Source organism: Neopsephotus bourkii, unplaced genomic scaffold (assembly GCF_033783945.1).
Source record: "Neopsephotus bourkii isolate Nb327-2 ecotype Australia unplaced genomic scaffold, CSIRO-AGI_Nbou_v1 NB_1358, whole genome shotgun sequence".
In the NCBI taxonomy this organism is placed as follows: Eukaryota; Metazoa; Chordata; class Aves; order Psittaciformes; family Psittacidae; genus Neopsephotus; species Neopsephotus bourkii.
In genome coordinates this window covers 2,353,951-2,378,100 of record NW_026901837.1, presented here as the reverse complement: position 1 = coordinate 2,378,100, position 24,150 = coordinate 2,353,951, and the positions used below count along the sequence as shown (strand labels likewise).

The following is a 24,150-nucleotide window of genomic DNA, read 5'->3' as shown; positions in this document are numbered from 1 at the left end:
TGAGAGTGAGAGACAGAGGATCCTTGGGTATTATAGCATAAAACTTTTCAAAGAGTCTCTTTGGCCAAAAAAACCCAAACCAGAACTGTGGAACTCACCAACAAAATGCATGCTTTGTTCTCCAGCGATTGCTGCATTTGAAAAACATCAGCCCACTGCTGGTGAATTGTGAGGGCGCCCTAGTGGCAGTGTGAGATGTGGATATCAAAGGTCTTGTCCTAGTTCTAAACCATTCAGACTTAGAATTCTACATGAAGGGTTCAGTTTCTTAAGACTGCAACACAAAGACCAGTGATTTTGAAAACCCAATCTTGCACATTAGGAGATGGTAGGTTTACTGCTCATAGAACCCCCATTCTCCTCAGTTTATACATATTATTTTAAGCAGACTTTAATTGCATAATCATGTTTGTGTCTCACAGAACACTTGCCACATTAAGTGCAAGAATGGATACAGCCTGGGAAATGAATCAAGGAATTGTCACCATTACAGGATGAGGTGCCTTGGTAGCTCCTCTTAAGTGCATCCCTTCAGCAATTTTCATTAACTTAGTCTTTCTGTACAGAAACATGCCAGTGCATCCTGTCATTTTTAGACTGTGTTTATGAGCTGAAACTCCCTATTTAGCAACAGTTTGCTCTGTGGCACTAGCTATCTCAACTGACTGAATGGCAGCTCCTTCAAATCAAAGCTTTATTCTCTCAGAGACAACACAAAAAGTGAAGGCAGCACAAAAAGTGAAGATTTGACAGCAGAATCTTAGAGCTCCTGCCATCTTTCCAGGTTTTGCAAGTTCGCTCCATTCCATTTTTATCATCCTCCAGTTTGCGAGGAGCTGCTTATGAGATGCCATGGGCATGTACAGCCGTTGTTGACTTCACAGTCGAACCCCTTCCCTAGGACAGTAACTTTTACAATTTTGATGCCCATTTTGAGTCATCTCAGGCAAAAGAACAATAAAAACCTTGTCATTGTCATGGGAAACAGGTATGGATGTTCCTTTTAGCAGCTTCCCCCTTGTAACTTCAAGAGTTATTTGTGCTTTCTGGGACTGCACTTCATCGTTCTTTGTAATGGAGTTGTTTTCTATTTGCACTTTCTTTTAACAGTATACTTCAATGTAACTTTTTTAATCATGTGGAATAATACAAACAAAATTAAATGACAGGTATCTTGTATTTGTAAAGGTAAGAAACGTAACACCATCATTTTTTCCAAGAATCTAGTCAATGGGACTGTTTTCTCATCAGAATTCTGCCTGACTCATTGCAGCAAAGACTGGAAGTTACAGGAGGAATGGATGAAAGTGTTTGCAAAGACCAAACAGATCACATTCTTGCTGGAGTATTTGTAGAATTGAGGAAGTTACATAAATCCAATTTCTGAAGATGGTCAGTGATTTTTTCCTCCTTTGGCGTATAGAAAATCCATTTTCTGAATTCACAAAATCTTTGGGTGCATGAAGCTGCAAAAAGGCATCAGTGATGGGTATGCCCAGAATAAATTAAAGACTACATGAGATACCATAGACCACACTGCAGAACTGCAGGACCCAGAAGTCTTCAGCTGGGTTCTCAAAATTAGTTGTCACTTTTTAACCATTTGGCTTCAAAGTATCTCCTCAGCTCATAAGGAGGCTGCTCATAAACCCCTCAGCTGTGTCACAGAAGAGCAAGACAAAAGTACAAGGAAGGGCAGGGCATGTGGTAAGCAAGAGCTGCTAGTGCTTTATCCCAAACAGCTATGGCAAAGGACAAAAAAGAATGCCTGTACACTGCAATTATGAAAATAGGAAGCATAACTGTGTAGCTAAAAGCTACATGTTGCAAACTTTACGCGTGAAGTTTAACTCTCCTCCCCGTTGGTCTCTGCAGCGATGGCCGCAGCGCAGAGCACGTTCCTTTCTGTGAGGCACCCCCTGCCAGCCAAGAGCCCTAGTCCAGGGCCGGCAATGCTCCCCCTCCAGCTGTGCCCTCTGCCACGGCCGGCCCCCACACGCTGCTCTGGAAGGCGACAAGCACAAAACAGGGATTAAAGACGGCAGCGCTTTACTCCGTGCAAGAGCTAAAGATGAAGAAAAGGGCAGATAAACCCTAAAGGTACTACAGCTCCTTTCCCAGGGGCTCACCACCTTCATCCAGCACTCCCAAGCCCGCCACCGACGTCCGACGACGAAGCCGGGTGAGAGCGGGAAGAGAGTACTTCGTCACCCTCGCTTTACGGCCTGGCGTGTTTTGCGACGCCCAAGATGGCTGCCCCCAGGGTAGAATGAGCCCTCTCCGGCCGCTGCCGTGCAGTCTGAGGGAATACGGGCAGGCAGTGCAGCTGCCGTGGGGTTTCACCGTCCGGGGCTCAGCCGGCCGCTGACGGCGGGTGCGGTGGCGTTCTCCTCTGGCCGCAGCGAGCGAGGAGGGGGACTTGTTCGCGCCTGCCTGGTGTGCAGGGCCATTCCGGGGCGCGTAACAGGAGAGAGGAGTCGGCTCTGGGAGCCTCGCCGGGACGGCGGGGGGAATGTGGGGCGCCTTGCTGCGGCGCGGAGGCCGCGGCCCAGGCTGCCTCCGGGGTCTGGCGTCGGGCGGCCCACCCTGGAGCCAGGTGGTGTCGGAGGCCGAGAAGATCGTGGGGTACCCGACGTCTTTCATGAGCTTGCGGTGCCTGCTGAGCGACGAGCTCAGCAACATCGCCATGCAGGTCCGCAAGCTGGTGGGCACCAAGCATCCGCTGCTCGACACCGCCCGGTAAGCGCCCGGTCCGGTGGGAAAAGCAGTCCACCGCCCCGGCGGCTGTGGGGTTCGGGGCGATGGGGCCCATAGAAGCCGCCGGCAGCCCTCCGGAAGCGCTTCAAAACTTCTGGGAAGTTTTGGGCTTGCTTGGTTGTCAGGAGCGGGGGCCCGGGGCGGTGGCGGTGCTCGGCATCGTTTCACGGGCTCGTGAGCGGGCGGGTGGGTGCCCCAGAGCGGCTGCGCCGGTGCTGTGATTGGTGTGTCCCTTGGGTAGCCCGACCGTGAGCCGTGGGATTCTGCGCGCTGGTTAGCCCTCCCCATCAGGGCCTTCGTTTGCTTCCCGCTACAGGTTTTCCCTTCCGTTACCCTTTGTCACTCCGAAGTTACTGCGTTGTAATGCCAAGTGCAGCGAATGAGTTTCCCCACGTGATGTACAAAGGAAAATAATCCCTAAATAACAGAGTATGTCTCACTAACAGTTACATATTTCTTCATATTAAAACTGTATTGCAGTGAAATCGTGGAAGAAAGCCCGGCAGAGCTAATCAACCTAAAAGCTGAAAATGACACTGCTCTGAACTGTGTACTTTGGTTACTAAGGGCTTTAGAAAACATTGTCTGTTTTGGAACACCCAGCTGGGAGCTGTGAGGTTTTGTATATTGTTGAGATATTTAGGGTTGCTAAGCTGGTCATCCACCCTTTCATTTTTAAGGCAAACTGATGGAAGACTTGCATTCCTGCCAATAAGCAGGAGTTGGGATTGTTTGGCAGTGTTTTCTTCGACTGTAAAGCAAGAACTGATTAGCATTGGTGATTGTTGTTTTTTGTTTTTTTTTTAACAGTAAAATGCCAGAGGCTTAACAAAATTAAAAAAAGAAAAAAAAAGATGCCCTTTTCCAGGGTCATTGGGTTTTTCTGGGGGATAGTTTTAGTTTGATAGAACTGGTTTTGCTGTAACCACAAATACAGTGATGTTACAGAACCCACATTTGATACGTACAGTATTTCTGAATTGGTGTAAAACAGAAATTAGCATTTATTTAAAAGAAATGTTTTGCTTTTCTTTAAAGGAATAAAAATTCTAACTGCATAGTAGTCCTTGTTGGCTCAAGAGTTATGGTCTAATGATGTAAAAACAAGATTTGTTTTTGAAGCTCTAAATTTTGTTGTTTTAAGTGAACAAAAGGAGTACAGGGGGCAAACATATCTTTTAAAAGAAGCATTATTTTGAGGGAGAGGGATTAAGATCCTGGCTTTAAGTAGACTTTTATGGAAGAAACAAATAAACTTATTCATAAAAGTGGAAAATACCTAGCTTTAAAAATTGTGTTGGAGGGGATTTTGTTGAATTGCATATTAGTTAAGGTTGTGATATTATGATAAGCTTAGCAAAGATTTTTGGTTTTCCTTTTTAAGAGGAGGGGTAATAAGAAAATGTTTTTCTGCCTTTGGATCCAACTTTAAGGTCGGCTGATAGAAAGTAGGGAATAGGAGGACCTAAGTGCAATGTATTTGGTCTCTTAAGCTTCCACTGTAGTGGAAGTATCGTAGAGACCCACATCTTTAAAGAGTATATTCAGTGTGTATCAGTTGCTGGCTTATTTGCAAATTAAGTTTAAATGGAGTATTTTGGGGCACAGTTGGAGGTTTTGTGGTGGAGCTGTGATGTGTGGGTTTTGTTGTTTTAAGTGGACTGCTTCAGGCTTAGTTCTGTAAGCTTGCGTCTTGTGGAACACTTTTAGGAATAGTCATGCACAGGGTCAGCAGGATTGAGTCCGTTAATTTTTTTAAATTCATACATGTTTCAAAGTACACTGCAAACCTGATGTGTTGTGCTGGAAACAGAAGTCATTATTTACTCACTGAAACAGCATGCCCTTGGTTTAGAAATACCAGTGAAGCTGGATGAGAACATGGAAAGGCTTCGTTGTAGATGGGCTTTCAACGTACATTTGTATTTACAATGTATTTACATTGTATTATTGTATATTTACATTGTAAATTTATATTTACATTGTATTGTCAATGGACATTTGTATAATACAAATTACATTTGTATTATAAGAAGAGTTAATTTCTTGCTGATAAGTTTTACTACACCTGTTGCAATGCACAAATTGTACCTCACCTTCATTTACGGTATGATTTTGCAATGAAGTGGAGTTTGACCTTGTCCTTTCTTAATAATTTTAACCTCTTTCTGAAATTTGACTGTTGTATGTTTGACTGTAAATGGGATTGATTTTAGCTGTGGGTCTGAGACCTATGCCCTGACTTACTATAGCAGTTTGGGAAACAGGTCTTGATTTTTCAATCTCTGCCTCACTACCCTTCCTTATCAAGTAGCAGAGGTTTCTTGTCCATAAAAATGCTTTAAGGTGTGGGTATCTGAGATAATGTTTTTCGGTGATATATTTATTTATTTTAAAACTGAAGTGACTGATGTGCTCTGCAACTCTAACCTTTCAGACTGTTAATGCATAAATACTGTATGTGTCAATATTAAATGCTCCAACACTTAAGGAGATTTTTCTGTTTGAGAACATCTGAAAAATCTCTGCAGTAAATTTGATTAATTACACGTGCTGTTTCTCAAGTTTCTATTCATTTATTTTTGAGATTGTAAGTGGTGACAATCAAATTATGAGTGCTTGCTGTCATCTCTAAACGATATTAATTTTTGTTTTAACTATCTTTCACTGGTGGCATTTTGTCATCAGTGTTTTTTGTGTCTGAATGCTGCTAGCCTTTGAAGTCTTCCTCAGACCATTAAGGGTTTCTCAAGCATTAGTAGAAACCCCTCTGCTTTATCTGCACAGAATAGGTTCTGAGCTGAGACAGAATAAGGCATAATTGCTACTACACTGAAAGCCTTTATTGTAACAGGAGTACTGATGAGCATTTTTAACCTTTTGCTGACCTTTGGGTCACTAGGCTGTTGCAACACATAGACTGTGCTGACTTAAAGAAGGTGGCTTCAAGGTAACTGTGAGACAGGACATGTGGACGAACAGCTGTTGGAGCAGTATACATTTTTCTGATGATCCCATCCATTTCTTCCTCTTGTTTGGATGTAGCGGTGGCAGTTCCTGGGTGTAAGTGCCTGCCATGAATCAGAACTGCAGCAGGTATTCTGCTGGGATGATGTGTGATCCTGATACCTCCTAGCAGGCCTGTGCCTGGCCTGCAGCCTTAAATCTGTGAGCTGTTACTGACTGCTCTTGGGAGGGCAGAGATGGGTACCTGAGCCCTACAGTGAGGAATTTTGGAGTTCTGTAATCTGTGCAGTTAAGTCAAGTTCATCTTTCTTTTAGTTTTATTATTTTTAAGTTACTGATTTCTAAAGTGTCAGCTACATGAAATGAGCATCCTTAGAACTAGCTTTGCCAGACTTGTAAGAGGATGAAATGTGAGGGAAATGCTACATTTCATTTTAGAAAGGCTAATGTCTAGTGTTTAACACATCATTGGAAGCTGTGGTATCTGGATTATATTCGCAGCTGTGCTTTTGGCTCTCTGACTAGGACAAGTCACTTAATTTTTCTTTGTTGCATTTACTTATCTGTAAAACGAATAATGTAGCATCTGTTTTGTAGAGGTGTTACACTTCATTCATTACAGCCTGTACTGATCAGTGTGATCTTTGGATGGAAAGTGGTGCATAGCAATATTAATAAAGAATAATTTAAACAAATGCTATCATTAAAGTATTAACCTGTAATGGATACTCTGGAAATAAAATTGCAGTCTAACTACTTCTGGATCTTTATGTTTTCAGTCGAGTGAATCACTGTGTGGTTCTTTAGAGTTTTCAGTTTTCCTTCCCTGTAATGATGTGTTTTTAGCAGCGCCTCAAAACTAACATTTAAATTTTTTTACTCTTCAAGCTTTGTTGGACTAAAGGAAAACTTTTCAATGCATGAACGTATGACCTCTTTTCAGTTGGGAAGCAAACAGATTTCCAGTCTCCTCTCTTCTCTTCCCTCCTCCTTTCTAGGCTAGCATACATCTTTCTTAATGTAGGAAAGAATCTGTAATTGGCACAGTGATCTACTTTTCTCAAATACATAGTGTGTATAACATTTTCTTGATTATTTAATCTCCCTTGAGAAGGGTATAGCTTGCTGCAGATTGTAAACAGTAAATGTTATGGCCAATGCATCATTTTTATAATATCACTAAATGAAATGGAGCCCTTCAAGCACGCAAAATTATTATGGGATACCATTTAGCTCTAGCCATTCTGTCATTAGCACGTGAGAGGAATGATTACATTTTAGTTCTGTCAGAATTGTTTGTTGGTGAGAAATGCTTAAGTAGACTTAGTTATGGTTTTCCTGGGTTATTACAGAAATAAAAAGCCTCGATAGACCGGGTTTTGTTCCGTTGTAGCCCTCCATGTAGATCTCTAGCCATTTTAAGCACCAAACATAAAATGTAGTCCAGAATTGGTTCAAGATTACATGCTTTTCAGTTATAATGACTGATAACATTGGTTTCCTGATGGTTCTGTTTCTCTGCCAGCTTGAAATGGCTCATTTCAGTAACATGTATCTTGTAACTTCAGATGCGGCATGCATTTGCCCTCCTGTGTGGATGACTGATTCAGCGCAGACCTAGGGATTTGTTCCAACCTGCTGTTGATAGAATTGCTGTTGCCAGTTTATATTTTGTCTTAACAGAATGGTGGCCTTAAAGCTATAATTTTTTATAACTGTAGGTGCTGTGACTGACTGTGAGTAGCTTTTTAGACCCTTGTTTCAAATGTTAATCTATTATTTTTTTTTCCTGGGCTGGAAAAATGTGTTTGCTTACTTGGTAGTGGCTGATGAGGTAACTTTCCCTGAGAACAGCCAGTGGCTGGATATGCAAGTTAACAAGCAGGGGGTCTGGTCAACTTACAGCTTCTAAACCGAAAACTTACTACAGTCTTTAAGTTTTACTGAGTCGCTCAATCTGTAATGGACCTTGGGCGCATAAAGGCCCTTTCCCGCTGTTGCTGGATCAGAAGTTGAAACACATTTGCATTCACTAAATTTTACTATTTTTTTCCAGCTTGCTGTAAAACTTTGTACAAAGTATTTTTGTGGTAGAGAGATGTGATTTTTTTTTTTTTTTTTTTTGTTTTTGTAGTTGTGGTCAGAATGCCTGTGACGTTAGCTGTGCAGCAGCAGTTGTGTCACTTCCTGTGTTTACCCCAGAGATCTGTTGGACTTCATGGAAACACAGGACACCTAAGCTACCATGCAAGGGACTTCTGCAGGAGGTCTTAGTTGTGATGCCAGAAACACGAACAATTTTTCCTGCTTGATATGTTTGAAATTATTTGCAAAATTACTGAAATACTGGTGGTTCTAGGAAGTTTGCATTTGTCCTGGGAAGCATTCTGTATAGCTTATGGAAACAGGGGTGCTTCCACGAGAGAAACAGTTGAAGCATTGGAGTTAAATTCTTGCATTGACTCACCCTGTGCAGAAACTTATCTCTTTCAAGAAAGGCTGGTCAGTTTGGTTTTGTGAGTATCTTTCAATCAGTTTTGATAGACTTAAGAGTAGTAACTTTAAAAGCCTTCATCATATTGCATCTCTTACAATTGTTGGTACTCCTTAGGGGTTCCTGTTACCATACTCACGATCAAGTAAACCATTCTTAGACATCAAAAATCAGTTTCTTGTGGATTCTGGCTGAATGAACTGACAAATTGTTCAGAGGTATTGTAGAAGTTAACTTTTGAAGGTTAAAAAACATGAAGAAAATAAACCATTATATGTTCATATACGGACTGAAAAATTTCCTTCTATATCTCATTCTTTCCATGGTCTTCCTTGTACCTGTGGCTGTCACTGTGGTCTTCAGTTAGCTGTCACTCTATATAGACTTGTACAGTTAAGGGGAAGAGAATCCATTTTTGTAGGTCACTGTACACTGTAATAAGGTGCAATGGGATTGTTCTTTAGCTCAAATTTATTTTTTTGTTGCTCTTCCTGCAAAAGTTCCATTACTTATATGCCTTATTTATTAATTTTCTCCACCAGCAACACTACTTTCAGATACTTAAATGCTCATCTCTGCCAGTTACTACTGCTCTTTTGAACAGCTGTCAGTAGGCTCCAGAAGATGAGAGTCACACCAGAAATTTTACACTTGGGCTTGAGCTTCACAGTTCACATTTAAGGGGCCTTAACTTTTTTTTTTTTTATTTAAGAAAACATTTCATTTTTGTTGAGTTTGGCAGTGAGAATCTAATTCTTGAAGGTAAAGTACATGAGCAGTCGTGTGTGTGTGTATAATATTACAAAATCAATTAGAAAACTAAGCTGAAAAGTCTGACATATATACAGTAGTATTCTGAGCAAGGTAAGCTGACAGTCTGAAGCTACAGTAGCCTTCCTGTTTGATGCCCACTGTTTGATACCCTTGTAGTGGCAAACTGTAATATAGTGATGAAGACATACTGAAGGAATAAAAAAAGTGTTTTAAGTTTGGTGCTTTTTTCCCCTCCCTTTTTTTATCTTTCCCTCTCCCTACCCCTGATTAGTAAACTCAAGCTCAAGAAGTAAAGACAGCCATGCCATTGACATGATCATGGGTTTACTACAAATGTTGGGAGAGGCTGAACTGCTGAATAAACAGCTAGTTTTCAGCTGTAGTGGTGCTGAGTTCTTATCATTTACTGATAGTATTTGTGTGGAAGAATTTTTGCAAAGGTTGTTTGGTTGTATGGTACAATACCCAGTTTTGCTGAATATTTTGTCATCGTAAGCAAAGTAGGATCGAGTAATAAATCTGCAGTATTGATGTGCTAAAGCTAGGCTGCAAATTAAATTATCTTGCATTTGAATAATTGTTTTTTTGCAGTGATTGCCTTTTAAGCATTTATGTTGAATCCAGGTTTCTGTGTTTATGAGGAATGTATTATTTCAGCCTATAGGGTGGTCTCAGTAGGTGAACTGTATTCAGTAAGTCATGATGCTATTTGGGTTTTTCTGATAGAATTATTCACAATGAAAACTAATATGCTGTCGTGATACTGATAATTTCTACTGTTTCTTACAAGGAGCATGAGTATGAAGATTTCAGCAGAATTTCATGTACAACTCATTAAATGAAAGATCTCTTGGAATTTGTTAATCTTGGGTTTCAAGCATACAAAAAACTGAATGTGTAATGAACAGATCCAACTGTCAGTCACTCTTGTAAGAACACAGTATACCACACCTAGAGAAAATTTGGTTTAACTTTAGGCACACAGAAGCCTAAGCCTTTTTTTTAATAAAGGTAATATGTAAAGTTCACATCTGTTCTTTCCTGCTTTCAAGTATAATTGATTGACAATGAATGTGAATATCAAATACCAAATTTAATGTACCAGTGACTGACTGTTATGTCAATGTTTGCTCTGTACAGGAAAAGAGTACTTAATACGTAGAAATAGTTTCAAAATATTTTTTTCTGTAACCCAGAAGAGAGTTACCAAGTATGGCTTTATATAAAGCACAAATGAGAGCTAACATCAAAGAGTAATCAAAACTCATGTTTGCGTCACTGGCAACAGTTTTCAATCAGTGAATCTTCTATCTATGGTAAGTTGACTTACAAGAATAATGGAAAAAGTACCTTTCCTAGGGCTTTTACTCTTTCTGAGGTCTGTATTTTGTAGCTTACAAAATGTGTTCTCCCCTGCTGAACATACTTACTCTCTCCTCCAACTTTATTGTTGATACTGTCTCCCAGTTGATGCCTCTCCTGGTGTTGGAGGCCCTGGCAGTGGCAGGAGACCCCATTAACAAGTTTCCACGTGCTCAGAACTCCTTCAACAACCATGGGTAACACTGTATCCTCTACAACACTTTGTAAATCTGTTCAGAAAATACAAAGTTCACAAAGGACAAAGGTAAGCTCTGGAGTTAGCTGTTTCTATACTTACACTACTGCTTTCTCCTAGGGGTGACAGACCATTGGCTTAAATTATTAATATCTTTACCCCGCATCTGAGTGTCTTATTTTCCCTCAGGGTAGGCAGACTGTCTGCAGTGCTTGCCCTAAAGGAACTCCTGCTAGAGATAAACCTGATAGACTGAAGGAACACCATGAATTTAAAAATTGGATCTATTACAAAAATTGTTTAAAATCTGTAGCAGCTGCTTTGCTGCCCTTGAATTGTCCCTGCCAGTTCTTTGGCATTGACAATCACTTTAGCTAAGTATTTTTTATGTTTTCCTGCTGTATGAGAGATTCATTTAAAGAAAGAAAAACTGATCATGTAGGAAAACTGGTAAGACTCATTATATGTGAGCTTTTATCAAACACGTGCTGTGAATTAGCTAGATTTTACTTCTAATGATATGACGGTCTTAGAAATTTGCCTCAATACCTTACTTAGCTGAGAAACTCTAGGACCTGTTCAGCCTGCTTGAGGTTCTTCAGGTAAGCCACAATCATATTTTCTTCAATCCTCAGCTATTCCTAAAGAATCATCAGGGTTCCAGCTTTTTCGTTCATCTTTCCGATTTCTTTTCCACTTAAATTAGAAGTGATGGTTGTTTCCATTTTGCTTTCTCATTGTTCCAGTTTGTTTCTTCAAAATAGTACTAGTTGGTTCTTTTCCATAGCTGCTCTTCCATTTTGGGGTAAAACAAAGGCAGGCCTTCCATTTCTTAATAGAAGTGTATAGTAAACATCTAGTTTGTTTTGTTCCCCTTTTCTTCTTCCACTTAGGGAAGGAAATGGAACCTAGGAACTAGGGATTCAGCTTTACTTTTCTAGTTAAAAAAACACGAACAAGCAAACTCCATAGCCTTTGCCTCAAATTTGTTTCAAAAAGTGCTCCTTTTAGAAGGAGCTTTCGTCAAAATCAAGTAGATATTATTTTTTGTTACTGGTTACTTGAGGAGTCCTTTAAGCATGAATAGATTGGCTTGATAGCTGCCACTAAATATGCTGAAAATAATTTAATTTTCTAGAACTTGAACTCTAAAAAAAAAATCATTCCCTGTAACAACTTTTGGTTTGGTTTGTTGGGTTTTGGTTTTTGTTGTGTTTTGTTCTCTTTAATCTTCACACTCATGTTTCAGATTTACTGGAATGACAGCTATCTTTTTCATTAATTGCCTGTCCAGCACACCCCACAAAATAGTCATAATCAAAGCGTTAGTGCATCTATTTGTTGTCACTGGTCCTTGAAATGGTTTACGTATTGCACCTTTTTAGGAAAAAAAACCGCCAACAACAACAACAAAAACCCCCACCAAAACCCAAACCCAAACAAAAACCAAGGGGGAAAAAAAAACCACAAAAAAAAACCACCAAAAACAAGCAGAAGAAAAATCCTATATTTCAGTCACAAAGTAGGTCTGGGTCTGTAATGGGATGTGCCTTTGTGGGCCCATACTGCAAATCTGTAGTCCTGATTAAGGCAATTTGAGGGTAATGGTCCATGCCAACACGCTTTGTGTCTGGTTGTCATCTGAATGATTAGCCAGTAGCAGAAGCACCATAATTAGTTGATTAGGTAGGACTGCTTTTAATCAAACTTAACAGAAAGTTCAAGTTGTTATAAACTAAGTGGAACACTTGTTAGGCCAAATACACAAGGCAAGGCTTTGTGATGACCAGTGGAAAATCATCTCTTTTGCACATCTGAAAAATTACTGTGCTAGCATATATGTTCATTAGTGATTCCCTTCCCCCCTCCCCCAAAGATGCATTGTGTTTGTGTTAAATCAGTCTTAAACTCTCAGGCCATGTTTTTCTGTGATATGTCAGTGCAGTTTCTGTGCACTTTGTGATGCAGGGGAAAGTTTTTATCCCAGTAGCCTTCCTGTCTCTAATTTTCAACTGCTTTTCATTTAATGTGGTTTGTGAAGATGAAGATATGCTGTGTGCATACTTTAAAAAGATTTCAGTGATGTTAATGCTACATTATGAGGTTCATATTCTTTTAGAAGTCAACTTCTGAATGTGAATCTGTCTGATATGACATATTTCAGTAATTAAAAATTAATCTACGGGAAACACGTGTGTTGCCTTGTGGAGGTGAGATTGAAGTGTAAAGGGCCGAGAGATCAAATCATCATCTGTCCTTGGTCCCTGGTTGTTAAAGCCTGAAATACTGGGGATGATGTATACTCCATGTTTTATTGTACGCATGAAGAATTTGTTGCTTTCTGAGTATTTGTAAATTCATATAGTATGGGAGTTATTGAAAGGCTCTGCCAGAAATCAGGTGTTATCTATCAGTAGGAGTAATAATGTGAAAAGACTGTTTTCAGAAATAAGGGTCAGAAGATTTGAGGAAGCTGGAAGTAACAGAGACCTTTAGGGTAACTGGGGGGAAGCGCTTCTTCTGGTGCATGTTTACTCAAGGAATTGAAGGCCTTAGAGTTTCTACTGTTAGAATTTACAGTATATTTTGTGGGTTTTGTCCATAATACAACTTCATAAAACTGAAGCAAATAGTCTTGCCAATTGGAAAGTAGAAACTGAATCCATGTAATGACTATATTGTCATAGCAACCAAGTTTTAAAATAATCAAATTCCAAAATAATGTTACAAAGATGACATCAGAGGAAAAAAAAGAGTATTATGTGTTATGTTATAGCAACAGAAACAGAGGCTTGTTTGTTTGTTTTTAATCACTTGGGATCATATTGTTGCCTGTGGATTTTTTGGTGGGGAGGGATCTGTAGTGTATGTCTTAACATATAATGCACGTTTGAGTAGGGGTATGGGGTTTGGCCAGCCTTGTTCCTGTGACACTTTGAAAGAGCTGAAGTTAGGTTTTCCTGGTTTTAATTTATTTTCAAATAAAATACTAACTGAATATTCACCTTCTCATTTTCTTTTCTACTTCTCAGACTTCAGGAGTTCCCTTGAATCTTTTGGGTCTTTTACCAGGGCTTCTCAGGGAACGATTAAGTTCTAGTAGCAGAACACTATGAATGAAACTTCAAGAGGTTGGTTTTTATGATGAATGTGAGCATACCATTATTGGTGGATGCCAGCCTGCAGTGTGAGGTGTTGGTACTTCCCAGAGCAGCAATGAGATTTGCAGTGGGTGTGCATGCATCCCTCCACTACCTTGCATGCACCCCGGGCTCCAAGCTGAGAGGAGCTACCTGGGTGGTGAGGCAGGCTTGCTCTCTACACCTTCTCTCACAACGACCAGCTGAGAGTATGGAGATCTATTGTAAAAAATCAACTTGCAACTGCAGTGTATATCTAGTAACTGTATGAATGTAAATGGTTGGCAGCATAGCTCTATGTCAGATTCAAAGTGGACCCAGAAATGGGATGGGTTATATCTTGTTCTGCTTGAACTGATGTTCTGCTTTATAAGATTAGGGCATGCAGTTACCTCCTTTGAATGTGCTTTCATGTGCAGGCCTTGATTTCTAATTTTGACAGGTCTCAATCGCTAATCCACAGTGTTCTCAGATATCCCATCTTCCTAATATTTAATTTATCCAAAAACCCTTTCTCAGATAATTGCTAAGAATTAAACATGCATTGCAACTTGAAGTTGAGGTGTCTTCACAACTAGAATTGTTTCCCTCTTGTTCTCTCTTCCATTGTAACTGCCAAATGACTGACTTGCTAGAAATACCAAGTCTGGATTAATATATTGTCCCTGGGTGGTACCAGTGCTCCGAATTACCTTGGTGTGCATGTAGGTATTAAATATTGAAAGCTGTTTTCTTGTTCTCATGTGGTGAAGCTGTGTATAAACAAGTATTATCTACTGAGCAGTTTGCGAAGCATGTACGCACTGCTATGCCTTAGGAAATCTGCCATTTAAGCCTTTGTCCTCATTTTCTCTGGCTATGATAAATAGTGGTAGATAGGAACCATAATAGCAAGTGTTCTTAAGAAGCAGTAGCATTGTCCTAAGAATGTGAAGAAAATCTGTTTAAGCTCACAGATAATTTACATGCTTACCAACTACTGTCACTAGACCGTATGAAACATTTTTTCAATCTATTTTTCAAAGAAAGCTGAAAGCAAGTCTCTGATGTTGTATAAACAGGTATCTTTATGCTTTAAAGATTTGTATGCCATGGCTTATATCTGGAGACAGATATAAGCCCTTACATAAATATAATTATTAGGAAAGCAAGAAAGTACATTGAACGAGATTGAGGTCATATTAAGATTTTAAATCTACATGAATGATTGTTGCCATACTATAGGATGCCATACAAGCATATGAAACCTGTGAATGGTGTTGCTAGTTACTGAGAGAGTGAGTGTAGTTTTACGTTTCCCGAAGTGTTTGGGTTTTTTTGTTGGTTATGATTTTTAAATGGAAGTGATGATGTTGCAAGTTTTGTTTTCTGCTCCAAACATGTATTGTTAAAGACGGCAGATGCTTAAATGTTATATATGTTTAACCCTTGCCTTATATATGTTTAACCCTTGCCTTATTTATGCCATCCAGAGGGACCTTGACACACTTGTGAGGTGGGCTGATGCCAACCTCATGAAGTTTAACCATGCCAAGTGCAAGGTCCTACACCTGGGTCAGAGCAATCCCAGACACAGTTACAGGCTGGGCAGAGAAGAGATTCAGAGCAGCCCTGCCGAGAAGGACTTGGGGGTGCTGGTCGATGAGAAAATGAACGTGAGCCAGCAGTGTGCGCTTGCAGCCCAGAAAGCCAACTGTATCCTGCGCTGCATCAAAAGGAGTGTGACCAGCAGGTCAAAGGAGGTGATCCTGCCCCTCTACTCTGCTCTCATGAGGCCTCACTTGGAGTATTGTGTACAGTTCTGGTGCCCTCAACATAAAAAGGACATGGAACTGTTGGAACAAGTCCAGAGGAGGGCCACGAGAATGATCAGGGGACTGGAGCACCTCCCATAGAAGATAGGCTGAGAAAGTTGGGGCTGTTCAGCCTGGAGAAGAGAAGGCTGCATGGAGAGCTCATAGCAGCCTTCCAGTATCTGAAGGGGGCCTACAGGGATGCTGGGGAGGGACTCTTCATTAGGGACTGTAGTGATAGGGCAAGGGGTAATGGGTTAAAACTTAAACAGGGGAAGTTTAGATTAGATATAAGGAGGAAATTCTTTCCTGTTAGGGTGGTGAGGCACTGGAATGGGTTGCCCAGGGAGGTTGTGAATGCTCCATCCCTGGCAGTGTTCAAGGCCAGGTTGGACGAGGCCGTGGGTGATACGGTTTAGAGCGAGGTGTCCCTGCCCATGGCAGGGGGGTTGGAACTTGACGATCTTAAGGTCCTTTCCAACCCTAACTATTCTATGATTCTATGATTCTATGAGTAACTTGGAGATTTATTTTATTTTACACTTCTATACCAAGAATGAGAAATCCTTTCCTCCTTTCTTGAATGCTAAATAAACCTTTCAGAGCTGGTCTAGTTCTAGAAAAAAAGAGGAGGAAAGAGAGAGAGAGAGAGAGGGTAACCTCATTTTAAGCTCTCAATTCCCTGTTTATGATTTTTATGATTTCACAAACCATTGAATATTTTTAAATTTATTTTTACTGCTGAGACACAAAAGGCAGAAACCTGCAGGCTGATTATGGCAAAAGGAAGTGTAACTGTGGGTACCCTATTGTGTTTCCATACCTGATGTGATTTTATTTAAAAATGGAATTTTGCATTACAGAATCACAGAATCACAGAATCTCAGAATCCCAAGGGTTGGAAGGGACCTCAAGAGATCATCTGGTCCAACCCCCCTGCAAGAGCAGGGTTACCTCAAAAATGTCATCATTTGTTGATGCAAGTAATTTTAAATTCTTCTCTCCCCTGTGAATGATGAATTATTCTTTCATGAGAGATCTAGATTATTTTAATTAATTACTTGGGGGTTTAAATCTTTAAATTTTAAATTAAGTTACAGGTGTGTTAAGCTCTTCCCTGAGGAGTTTTTACTATGTTAGCAGTGGAGAAGGATAATATTTGCTGCATAATTCTCTCATGGGCTGTTGTAGGCTGCTCCATTGAACAGAACTGCTGTTTTGCCTTTGATTTCTGGTCTGTGTCCAGCATTTCAGGCAGTAACTTGGACAATTAGAAGATATCACCAGAAACATATTCTCCTGTCAGCTTTGGAAGAGAAAGATTAAGGCACATTGAAATATACTGCTTTGTGAAGTTGAGGGGCACGGTACAGAGACGGGTTTCATAGAATCTATGACGATGATTCTGTGAAACCTCTCTCTGTATTTTGTCCATAGTTTCCAAAATTTCCATATATGAAGCTGTCAGTGCCTCATTTAGTTTTGCAACAGTTACTGGTGTTAATTTCATATTATGATTTCAGTAGGTATTCCCCTTGCTTAGATTGTATCTCATGCATTCATATAATTATATGCAATTGTAAAAAGGTAACCTTATTGGTTGCATATGGGTTGTGGGGATTGAACCAATACTTATTTTCCTCTTCTCAAATATGATTACTTGTTGAAGATGTCATACATTTAGGTCATATTTGGCATGTGTTTAAACTGAGCTTGAGACTGATTTATGAATAAGAGGGAGTAACAAACCTAAATTGTGTTTTCCCTTGTGTGGCTATTGCAGCCAAACTGCAATTTATTTTGTAGTGTCTTAAGTTACAAAAAAAAGATACATTCATAAAACAAAGTAGGGTAAAGAGTTCAGTCATTAAACTTTTTTTCTTTTTAAGTAGCTTTGATCATTGTGCTTTTAATTGTGTTAATTACCTCAAAGAATTTTCTTGGAGGCTAGTTGTAGAGCAGAATCAAAGTAGAGGGGAAATTGCCTTAAGCAGTGACTTTTTTGTGAGAACATTCTTAGAGTAACTTATGGGAGAGACATCACTAAAACAGTTGCTTTTAAAATCTCTCTCTCTTTAATCCCCCTGCTTTTTTTTAAATACTTTTGGTTTGCTAATAATCTTCCAAAATGCCATATTTAAATGCCTGCAGCTAATGCTAGGGAGCAAAGTGTTTGTCCTGTAATTATTTTTTTTTTTTCATATTTTAATTTCTGGTATCAGTTGAGGGCAGGATACTGAGTCAGAGGAATTCAGTTGCTGAATTTGGTGTGCACTCTGGGTTACCTTTTTTTACATGCACCAACCCCATGGGATGTTCAGTGGTTAGAGTGGTAGCCCCTTACTTAAGAGGCCCAGACCGGGTTCTTCATACTGCCTGTATAACTGCTGGCAAATGGTGGCAACTTTATGTGCGCAGCACCATTTGGGGACATGGGCTCAGAACCCTCGCAGGAGCATACTGCCCCAGATACCTTGAGGTCAGAAGGGGTTCTGACCTCACTGCTTCCCACTCACTTGTGCTGTGATCTCCCTGAGGAGGCAAAAAACCCTGTGTCCTAGCCTGGAGCCACTACTTACCCTGGTGCAAATGCTGGAATATTAACAGAAGACTTCATGAAAAATTTAAATGCGGGTAATCGTGTTTTATGAAGGCTGTTGTTTGTTTTTTTTTTTGTGTAGTTGGGTACCCTAGGAAGCAAGTGTTTGGAATTCACCTATGATGTCGTGCAATTGATATACTTCAGTTTCGTTGTTTGTAATTTTATTTTGTTTATTATTATTTTTATTTTTACCATCAGCTATTGTGGAGTCCTCCATTCAAACTCTACTTGCAGTTAACTTGGAAAATGCTTAATTTTTTCTCTACTAATGATGTAAGATTGCTTTGGTTGTTACAAATCCAATACAACTAAGTTATTAATATTGAAATACAGTAAGAGGTTTTTGATGTCAAATAGCAAGACTTGTATTTATAGAAAATGTTGAAATTAATGATGCCAAATAAATGGGAACTTCTTATCGGCATCATGTGTTATTAAAAAAAGCACCATTACTTATTTCATATGTAAAGTAAGTTACATCCAGCCTGATTTATTTATTTTTTGCTTCATGCACAAGTGGTTCTAACACCATTTTCTACTGTGGCAGAAAGTAATCTCCAGGTAACAATATTCTGTGCTATTTTAAGGATGTATGCCCTACTGATGATTTTTAAAGCACAAAATAATGATGACATACCATGCAGAGGTCTTGCTTGCCTGAGGCAAATGGTCTGAATGCACTAGATGCAGACTTCTGTTTGCTGATGAAAGTGATGAAAAAGAGCTGGGTTTCATTGTTTGTGGTAGGTTTTTTTGTGTGGTGTTTTGTTGTGGGATTTTTTTTTTAAGTGACATTTCTCTTTTGATTTGCTATTAATTATACTGCATTCAATTAACAGCTGAGATATTTTACACAGAATGAGGGAAGAAGCATATGGGTTTTTGGGAAAGAAGTTTGGAGCTCAGTTATGGCAAAAGTAAGGTTCAGTTGATTGCTTGATAATGGCAAGAAGGATGCCAGGCAGCTCAAAGGAAGCGTGCCAAGCCAGGGGCAAGGTAGCTTTTCAAGCAAAGGATAAGGGTCCTGACAGATTTCCTAGCAAGTAAGGAAAGGGAGCATTACCACTAAATTGTCAGAGAAATGGTTAATGAGAAAAGTAGGAATCAACATGGCTAAGAAACCTACAGATTCCAAAAAGAGAAGCAAGAGGAGTATGTTACAGAAATCAGGTTAAAGAGGAGTCAGGTGGAGTGTGTATATGCTACAGAATGGGCATGGTGAAGTTGTTAGAGATAGGTATGAAATTATTCCAGTTTGCATCCAGAGCATTCCAGTGGTTTCAGGAGGTTTTTGGCTGTGTAGTGCTTTTAAAAGCTAAGTAGCGTGTATGTTCTTTTCATCACTTTAAATTGAAAACAACAGAAAAATGTAGCTCAGCAGACTAGCAGCTCCCCTTGCAGACAGCAGTTCTAGAACTTTATTTGTCTTGCAGTGCACGTCTGTCTTGCGCATACATGATCTGACAGCCTTTTTTCAGCATCGGTGTATTCCTGTCAAGTAAAATTGGAAATACTTAGCATTTTTCATACTAATCTTCAGAGAACACATGATACATAAAGAAATGCAGTGTGACTTTTTTATAGAAGAGGTACGTGAACAATATAGTAGAAGAACTATAGAGAAGGGGAGCCTTTACTAGTTAAAACTTTGACGTAAAATGAAAGTGGTGGTGGTGTCTGAATGTGCAAATGACCAAGTATGCATTAGCTTATTGCAAACGTATTTTGACATAGGAAGCGCTTCCCTATTCTGTTGGACTTACAGATATTTAGTGTAATAGCTTTCTATTTTGTAGTGAAGTAACTTCAGTTTTAGTTTAATGATTTGCTGAGGGATGTAAAGTGGATCTGAAATCTTGTATTGACTCTTATAACAACCCCTGCAGTTTGAATCTTTGGAATGGAGATAATAAAACTCGGCAAAGTCTTCCTCTGGCAAAAGTTCTCAGGTACAGAAGGCTCTGAAAAGTTTTACTCCTGTTCCCTTGGTCATTGAATTCTTACTTCTCAGTCTGGTTCAGAAGAGTTCTATGGAGGAAAAAAAAATAGCAAAATGGGAGAGAGCAAGAAAATCCCTAAGAAATATGAATCTCCTTTTCCTGGAGGGCAAATGAAAACTGTATTGAATTGAAGAACCCTATGGAAAATGAAGTTCGTATCAGACTACTGTGTTAGAAATTATAAGCCCATCTAGTCACCACAGTTCAGAAATAAATCACACTGAATATATTTTTTTTTCCATTTCCTATTTAGGATCAAGATTACTTGTTTCTCTTTAGGATAATTTCATAAGATATATTTGTTATTGCCACATTATTGTTATTTTGATTTTAATTGCCTCTTTTGGGGAAGAAATTTTTTTACGGTGTAAGACAAAAACAATCTTCGCACTTTACAAGAAGATGACTAATACTTCTGTGAGGTTCTGAATACTTGAGGTTTTTATGATTCAGGGGCAACTTGCAGATAAAGTTTCATTAAGTGAAAACCTTCTTTCTGGATATATTGCATAGTTCTGTTCAGAAAGCATGCAAGAAATCTTCTTGTTTTGGTGGGCTGCTAAATGATGCAGTAGGATATTTTTACCAAGTGGCTTAAGGGTCATTGTGTTGAGTGGAAGAAGCAGAATTGGCCAGAGAGTTCTCTGATTGTGGTTTCACAAGCAGCTGAGTTGGTCTGATGGCTGTTGCTGCTGGGGAGAGATCAAGCTCTTCTCTTCCCTGCTCTCAGCTGCATGGGTCTACCCCTCCTGCGCATTGGCTGTGGTGTTGGTCTGGCCTTTATATGAACTCCTGTAATTTCTTAATCCAGGAAAAGAGAATAACAGGTGTTTTCTTCATTTTGGGTTTATTTTATGTTGGGTTGGTCTGATTCACTAGTGGAGGTGATTTCATGTGTATTCTCTTTCAATGCATGGTATTTAGGTTACTTAGTGAGGTTGCTTTGTTGTGGAGGAATTACTCCTTCCATTTTTGTGTCAGCAGCATGTAAGGACACTCTTGCTGTACTAACTCGTGGTTCCTGTAGTTCTCTGCTAGTTACTCCTTTAGCTGAATTGAAAAAAGCTTTAACAGTTCTCAGTTTCTCTCCTTGATTCCAAAATACGGGTGAATTGTCTTGCATGTTGTAGTTGTCCTTTGCTGTTGCTGTTACTACAGTTTGGTTTCATTTATTAATGTAGCTCTACAAACAGGCAACAAAGAGTAGTTGGTATCAAGCCATAAATTCGGGCATGCATCTAGATTTTCTCTGTTTACCCCTTCATTTCAGGATCGAGTTAGTAGGGGAGCACAGCTGTTGGCATTCCTCGTACATGTCTGGCAGATCCTTTCCTGGTGATAACTTCATCTTACTACAGATCTCAGTGTAGGAAAGGATGTGCTTGTCTTTCACAAGCTGTCTAGCCCTGTGAGGTGAATAGGTGTAAAATATGCCTGGAATATTTAAACAACAAATTCTGTCTCTCCCATAAAAAGTCAAGATTACAGATACATTTTCCTCTTAAGGATAGCCAAGGTCATGCCCGGTCACCTCTATGTTTTCTGAAATTTAATTTGCCTTAGGAACTAAATGTATTTCAGTGCTATTTTTTAAATACCTTGTCTGAAGAATCTCAGACAAGCTGAGATGAGAATGGCTACCCTCCCAGACAGGGTAAGTGGGATGCTTAAAATCTTCCAGCTGTTTGTAAGATACTTAGCTCTCTGCTCTGAAACTGCTGTACCATCTGTCTAGCTAAAAAAGGTGCACTGAGCAAGAAGAAAAGCATCTTTCCAATTTAGATGAGTCTACTGCATCCTGTGAGATAATGAAGTCACAGATGATTAGGGGAACAGTGAATTTTGAATTTTATAGGAATAGCTTCATAAAAGACATGAAAGATGAAGTTTGAATGAACTCAGCTTCTGGGTATCTCAGAGGAGCAACGTCACACCATCCTAAGCTTAAAGTAACTTTTTTTTTCTGCTATGTGAATTTATTTGTTATTCAACTTTGCATGCAGGTTATAGGTTTTATTTCCATTGTAAAATGTGCCATTTTATTTAATTTACTGGTGGTAGCCATTTATTATTTTATAGTGTGTATTACAGGTGCCTTATATTTGGTGAATAAAGTGAGTTGTTTTCTGAAATTTCTGAAAAGATCTGACAGGTGCTGCAGAAGGACAAGGAAAATTTAATAGAGTTGAAATAATCAAGATGCTTAAAAGACAAGTTCTACAGTATAATTCAATGGATATGAAATGAATGGAGTGCAAAAAACCTCCGAAAAGAAAAATACAAAAGGAATTTCTTTGTCCCTGGTGCCATCTGCAGGATTAGCACTAGAACAGGGAAAGCAGGGGAACAGAAATTTGGGTGGCAGTTTGCAGTGCCTGATAAGAAAACAAGAAAGTATCACCTCCAACAAAACCTGATGAAACACAGTTTCTTTGTAACGCTGAGTTTTATAACATTGTATGTTTCAATTTGTTTTCAGCTTGTAGCGGCATTAGGTTTGTTGGGTAGGGAACACACCGTATAATGAGGTTTCTCTACACATTGTTTTCTGCTTCTGCAATAGCAGGTGGCTAATGGACCCTAAATATTTTCCTAATATTCCTTCTGTTGGCATTTATGTAAAGGTGCATGTCAGAAATAATGATATAAATCTGTAGCTCCCCTGCTAGGTCTATGATGTTGCAATATTAGAAAAGAATTATTTTCTCCACAGACCAGTAGACAAGCAGAGTGTAGACATGCGTACTAGCAGTGGGCAAATGTTGTATACATGAAAGCATATAAATAATGACTGAGAAGAATTATGGTTTTGGGTGAGCAAGCTGAAACCAAAGGTGGGTAAGGTGGAGGTGATAATGGTGGTAGTATTGGGAAAATTGTTAAGCACTACTAAGGTCCTACACCTGGGTCCGAGCAATCCCAGGCACAGCTACAGGCTGGGCAGAGAAGAGATTCAAAGCAGCCCTGCAGAGAAGGACTTGGGGATGCTGGTCGATGAGAAAATGAACATGAGCCGGCTTCAGTGTGCGCTCACAGTTCAGAAAGCCAACCGTATCCTGGGCTGCATCAAAAGGAATGTGACCAGCAGGTCGAAGGAAGTGATCCTGCCCCTTTATTCTGCTCTCGTGAGACCTCACTTGGAGTATTGTGTGCAGTTCTGGTGTCCTCAACATAAAAAGGACATGGAACTGTTGGAACAAGTCCAGAGGAGGGCCACGAGAATGATCAGGGGACTGGAGCACCTCCCATATGAAGACAGGCTGAGAAAGTTGGGGCTGTTCAGCCTGGAGAAGAGAAGGCTGCATGGAGACCTCATAGCAGCCTTCCAGTATCTGAAGGGGGCCTACAGGGATGCTGGGGAGGGACTGTAGTGATAGGACAAGGGGTAATGGGTTAAAACTGAAACAGGGGAAGTTTAGATTGGATATAAGGAGGAAATTCTTTCCTGTTAGGGTGGTGAGGCACTGGAATAGGTTGCCCAGGGAGGTTGTGAACGCTCCATCCCTGGCAGTGTTCAAGGCCAGGTTGGACGAGGCCCTGGGTGATATGGTTTAGAGCGAGGTGTCCCTGCCCATGGCAGGCGGGTTGGAAGTAGATGATCTTAAGGTCCTTTCCAACCCTAACTATTCCATGATTCTATGAAGTTGCTGTTGGTTAAGAGTACATACCTGCTGTTTGGCATGTGTCTTCAGCAGGACGTCTGGGAGCATTCACATCTGCTCTGCAAGAGCTTAGCATGACAAAGAATGTTTTCTCTTGCCTCTCTCACTGACAGGAAACTTTTCCCTTGTCAGAAGCTGACCTGACCTCAATTACTTACCTATTCATCACTTTCCTTCTGACTATTGTAACGTGATACTCCTGGGCACAAAGCCTGCAGCTCCTCGGAAGCTCCAGCTGGTTTAGCGTTTTGTTGTGTGTCATCTCAGCAGCACTTGCTGCCACAAGTTGAATCTGATTTTCCTTTCTATGTTGACTTTCTGCAGAACAGCAAGCTATTGGTCCTTGATCTCTAGAAGGCTTGCAGATTTGGGTTCAATGTGTGTAAAAAGCTGCAGGAAACTG

At 40.0% G+C, this 24,150-nt stretch overlaps 1 protein-coding gene across 3 annotated transcripts in view; it reads left to right on the top strand.

Annotated features, from left to right (window-relative positions):
- The first annotated feature begins 2,206 nt into the window (after positions 1-2,206).
- The window catches only part of PDSS2 (decaprenyl diphosphate synthase subunit 2), a 120,040-nt gene continuing 98,096 nt past the window's right edge, over positions 2,207-24,150 (top strand). The window contains exon 1 of one of the 3 annotated variants that reach the window (XM_061366782.1): positions 2,207-2,739. In XM_061366782.1, coding sequence (XP_061222766.1) covers positions 2,513-2,739 — 227 coding nt within the window. In that variant the 5' untranslated portion in view covers positions 2,207-2,512. The remainder of the gene's footprint in view (positions 2,740-24,150) is intronic. The other 2 variants (XM_061366781.1, XM_061366780.1) reach the window with 2 other exon arrangements.